The sequence below is a fragment of the Mustela nivalis genome (assembly GCF_964662115.1).
Source record: "Mustela nivalis genome assembly, chromosome: 4".
Lineage (NCBI taxonomy): Eukaryota > Metazoa > Chordata > Mammalia > Carnivora > Mustelidae > Mustela > Mustela nivalis.
Window position 1 is genome coordinate 134,268,903 of NC_139023.1, and position 5,498 is coordinate 134,274,400.

The following is a 5,498-nucleotide window of genomic DNA, read 5'->3' on the forward strand; positions in this document are numbered from 1 at the left end:
GGGAGCATTTAGGAGAAGATCTCAGGTGTGATCCGGAAGTCAGCGCTGGCCACCTTGCTGTGTGGTCTTTAGTAAAACTATGCCTGCAGTCAAAGCAGGAGCCAGTGAGGGAAGTCATAAAACAGGGGGAAGAGGTTTTAGAGCAAGTGAAAGAAGAGTCTTGTAGAGAGTCGCTCTGAAGCTCTAATATTGATAGTGAAAGCTCCGAATGGCTCTCTGAGGACGAGCTAGAAGACATAGCCACGCAGGAGAAGGTGAAGGGAGAAGAAAATTTAAAAGATGGAGAAGTGAGGAAGGCTCTGGCTCAACTGAGAGAGAAGAAAGAGGAGTTACAAAAGGTTATGGCGCAGTTAAAATTAAAAGAGGAAGTAGGGAATAAACCTAATACCACAGCGCCATCTCCTGGCCCTACAGCCCCACCTTATGAATGGCCACCCCCTTATAGGCCCGCCTTTTCGGGGGGCCTGTTGATGTCCTGCTTGCATAGCGGAAAATTGGAGGGAGGTACTCGGTCCCAGAAAAGTGTTTTTTCCTGTTATGGAAGATCAGAACCAGCAGAGGTATCATCGGCCCTTAGACTTCAAATTGGTGAAGCAACTTAAAGAAGTGGTTATGCAATATGGGCCACAGGCTGCTTTCACAATTTCCTTGGTGGAAGCTGTGGGGAGCCTTTACCTCACTCCTGAAGATTGGGGAAATTTAGCTAAAGCTGTACTATCAGGGGGACAGTATTTAGAGTGGAAAATACAAAATCAGGATAATTGCCAGGAGACAGCAAGGAGAAATGCAGCAGCAGGAAATCCTCAGTGGAATTTAGATATGTTGACCGGCACTGGGCTTTATCTGGGATCCCAAGCGCAAAGCCAATATCCGCCTGGAGTTTATCATCAAATAGCTACAGCTGTGACTAGAGCTTGGAGAACCTTGCGGGGGGCAGGAGACTTACAAGGGCAACTATCTAAAATGCTACAAGGGCTACTATCTAAAATGAACCTTACACAGATTTTGTGGATAGGTTGATGCAAATGGCAGGAAGAGTGTTCGGGGACGTGGACATGGCCATGCCGCTGGTTAAACAGCTAGCCTTTGAAAATGCAAATAAATGGTGTAGAGAAGCCATCCGACCATGGAAGGCTAAGGATTTATCTGTTTATATTAAAGTTTGCAGAGACATTTCAGGGCAAGTCATTCAAGAGCAGGTTATGGCCGCTGCATTTGCACAAGCCCTGCAAGGCACAGGAGCAAGACCCAAAGGATGCTTCCTGTGTGGCTAAGAAGGCCATCTCAGGAGGGACTGCCCTCAAAGAGAAACGCAATATCAAGGTCAAGGGCAGATAAAAACAGTTAAATTTGTGAAGCCTAGTGAGGCAGCTAGTGGTAAACCACCAGGATACCCCAAACCCAACCTATGCCCAAGGTGTAGAAAAGGAAACCACTGGGTTAGTGAATGCCATTCTGTGGTTGATATAGAAGGCAACCCATTACCCCCTAATAATTGGGGTGAGTCAAAAAATGGACGGCCGGGTCCATCCCCCTGGGGCCCGAATCAAATGTACGGGGCGGTCATGACTCTGCCCCAGATGGCGCAGCAACATTACCCCCCAACAGACCAGGGCGAGCAACTGAAGGATCTGCAGGACTCGACATCTGTGCAACCTCCAGACTGGTCCTAACGCCAGACATGGGAGTGCAGGCAGTTCCCTCTGATCTAGCGAGAGGCCCCCCAGAGGGAACCGTGGGGTTGCTGGTAGGGAGGAGTTCCTCTACCTTAAAAGGTTTAAGGAGTTGTTCATCCAGGAGTGACTGATCCAGATTTTACTGGAGAAGTTAAAATCTTAGTTTCCTCCCCAAAGGATATCACAGTCATTAACCCTGGAGAAAGAATTGCTCAGCTCTTGATTTTGTCTAGTAAGCATGATAATTATGCATCTACGGGTCTTCAAAGACAAGGAGGGTTTGGGTGGACAGGGGATTCTTTAGCATGCTTAACTATGGATATGAAACATAGGCCTATGTTACCCTTAAAGATAAGGGGAAGGAAGTTCTATGGACTATTGGATACAGGAGCTGACAAAAGCATCGTTAACCAAAGAGACTGGCCAAAAGATTGGGCACTAGTAAAAGCAAATCAAACACTAAGAGGTCTTGGAGTGGCCACGAGTCCAGACCTTAGTGCCTCTTCATTAGAGTGGGAGGATGAAGAGGGACATAGGGGAGTCTTCCAAGCTTATGTGCATCCCCTTCCCGTAATGCTCTGTGGAAGAGACGTTTTGGAACAAATGGACATCGTGATAACCACAGAGAAATTATATAGTGATCCTGCAAAGCATATAATAGAGAATATGGGATATAAACCAGGAGAAGGACTAGGAAAGCAAAGGCAAGGAGACCCTAGGCTACCATCTATGGGGGGCCAGGGTTTTTTCCAGGAGCCACTGGAGCAATAAGAAATAAATTGAAGGATGATACTCCTCGGTGGGTGCCTCAGTGGCTGCTGACAAAAGAGAAATTGATGGTAGCTAGAGAGCTAGTCCAAGAACAATTAAAGGAAGGTCATCTGCATGAATCCACATCTCCTTGGAATACTCCTATATTTGTCATAAAGAAAACGTCAGGTAATTGGAGGCTGTTGCATGATCTCCGACAAATAAATGATCAAATGCAGATAATGGGACCCATTCAATTGGGACTTCCCATAGTCACTGCATTGCCAAAAAATTGGCCGTACATAGTTATTGACCTCAAAGACTGCTTCTTCTCTATACCCCTACACTCAGAGGACACAGAAAGGTTTGCATTTACCCTCCCATCTGTTAATCATGCTGAGCCTGATCAAAGATATGAATGGGTTGTCCTCCCGCAAGGGATGGCCAATAGTTCTACAATTGGCCATTTGACAATATGCCAATTGTCAGCAATGCCCTTCAATCTTTTCGAAAAAGATTCCCATATATTCATTGTTATTATTACATGGATGATATTTTACTTTGTGGAGAGGATCCGCAGACACTCCCTGAGGCATTGACTTACATGCAACAACAGCTTGCCACATGGGGGCTAATAATCTCCCTGAGAAAATTCAAGCAGGAAACCTGAAGGAATATTTAGGTCTGAGGGTTTCAGACATGATGATATCACCCCAGAAAATGAGCATACGGAAGGATTGCCTTAAAACCTTAAATGATTTCCAAAAACTCCTAGGAGATATTAACTGGATAAGGCCATATATTAAAGTCACCACAAGTGAATTACAACCATTATTTGATATTCTACATGGGGATCCAGGTTTAGATTCTCCTAGATCCCTCACCCCCAAGGCTGTTAAGACTTTAAATTTGATTGAAGAGAGAATGTCTAATACTACTGCAGATAGATGTAACCTTGCAGATCCAGTGATGGCTATAGTCATTCCATCGCCAGGCTCACCTACAGGAGTGTTATGGCAAGGAGGGCCTCTACAGTGGGCTTACTTACCACATAATCTCTCCTGTGCTGCTACTACATATCTAAATGCTGTTGCTAGCTTAACTGCCAAAGGCATAAAGATGTGTCTTAGCATTCTTGGATGATTACCTGATACTTGCATTATTCCCTATGATAAGGGTCAAATGAATATCCTTGTAAATTCCAATGATGATTGGGCTATTTTAGTGACTTCTTACCCTGTAAAGTTTGATAATCACTATCCTTCTCATCCTCTAATTGACTTCTGTAAAGAAACATATTTCATATGGCCAAAGGTATGTCACTTAGAACCTTTAGCAGGAGCTACCACTGTTTTCACTGATGGTAGCAAAGCTGGAACGGGTGCGTATGTTATAGATGGACAAGTAACACCTGTGCTGGTACCGGCAGACACAGCACAGAGGACAGAATTGCTGGTAATTACTGTGGTCCTACAGTCATTTGCAGACACGCCCCTCAACATAATGTCAGACAGCAAATATGCAGTCGCTGTTACTCACTCGATAGAAACAGCTATTATTTCTCCATCTCAATCTCCCATCTCCTTATTGTTATCAGACTTAAGGAGCGCTATAAGAGCCCGATATGCACCCTTTTATATTGGCCATATGAGAGCTCACTCGGGGATGCCTGGACCTTTAACAGAAGGTAACAACATGGGTAGATGCAAATGCTAAGTTTGATCTCTGCTGTACTATAGAAGAAGCAAAGCTCTATCATCAAAAATGGCACGTGAACGCTGATACCTTGAAAATGCGATTTAACATATCCAGAGCAAATGTGCGGGAGATTGTGCGAAGCTGTGGTAATTGTTCTGTACATCTTCCAATGCCCTCATGGGGTGTTAACCCTAAAGGCCTGCTCCCCAATCATTTGTGGCAGATGGATGTGACACATGTTCCATCCTTTGGACTTCAGAGATACCTGCATCTGTCCATAGATACTTGCTCAGGAATAGTAACAGCCACACCACTAAGAGGAGAAAATGTTAAAAATGTAATAACCCATTGTTTATGAAGCTTTGCATGCTGGGGTGTACCTAAAAGTTTGAAAGCAGATAATGGGCCTGCTTATACATCTAAAACATTCAAGAGCTTTTTAGCCTGCTATGGTATTCAACATAGCACAGGAATCCCTTATAATCCACAAGGGCAAGGAATAGTGAAAAGAGCCCACTTAACCTTCAAGACCACATTACAAAAAATAAAAAGAGGGGGAGTAGGGGAAGAATACACCACCCCCAGAGATCTCAGCAATTTAGTAACATTTATTTTAAATTTCCTGACGCTAGATACGGATGGCCTGTCTGCCGCAGAAAGGCACTGGGGCCAGCATAAGCAGTCACAGATGATGGTTAAATGGAAAGATATCCTTACCAGGATATGGAAAGGCCCGGACCCGGTGCTCCGGTGGCACCGAGGATCTCTCTGTGTTTTTCCACAGGATGCTGCGACTCCAGTGTGGGTTCCTGAGAGGCTCATGAGGATGGTGGCAATGGAGCCTGTGGATGACGATGGTGATGATCCTGAGCCAGGACAGCATGATAGAAGCGAGCCAATGACAGATGTGGGCGCTGGTGAAGGCCTGGCCTGTCCAGATGCCACTGACAAATGAGTCGAAGATCCTCCCTCCTATCTTCGCCACCAATGCTACTACCGGCTTGCCTTGGGTGACAGGTGCTGGTTGTCTGAATGTTGGAACAGCTCAACAGGGGACTCTGCTTTGATAACAAGAATACCAACATACATTCCTATGCCGGTGTTGGTTAACATAGACGAGCTGCCTGTGTTGCTGTGACCTAGAAGGGACTTTGGAATTACAGCCGCAATTGTGGCTGCAATAGCAGCTTCGGCAGCTTCAGCCATGGCAGCAGCTATAGCCCTGACTAAATCTGTACAGACTGCCGCAGCACTCAACAATGTGACGGGACAACTAGCAGAGGCATTGGCAACCCAGGAACAGATCAATGGACACTTACATGCACGGATCCTAATTGTAAATCAGAGAGTGGACTTGCTACAAGAACAAATGGA

General features: G+C 45.3%; 1 protein-coding gene across 1 annotated transcript; it reads left to right on the forward strand.

The window, feature by feature from the left end:
* Positions 1 to 1,991: 1,991 nt before the first annotated feature.
* Positions 1,992 to 2,447, forward strand: LOC309863139 (endogenous retrovirus group K member 113 Pro protein-like; the record flags this gene model as incomplete). Its single annotated transcript, XM_082727608.1, has 1 exon — positions 1,992 to 2,447. The coding sequence occupies one exon, from the start codon at positions 1,992 to 1,994 to the stop codon at positions 2,445 to 2,447; it is 456 nt and encodes a 151-aa protein (XP_082583734.1).
* Positions 2,448 to 5,498: the final 3,051 nt, after the last annotated feature.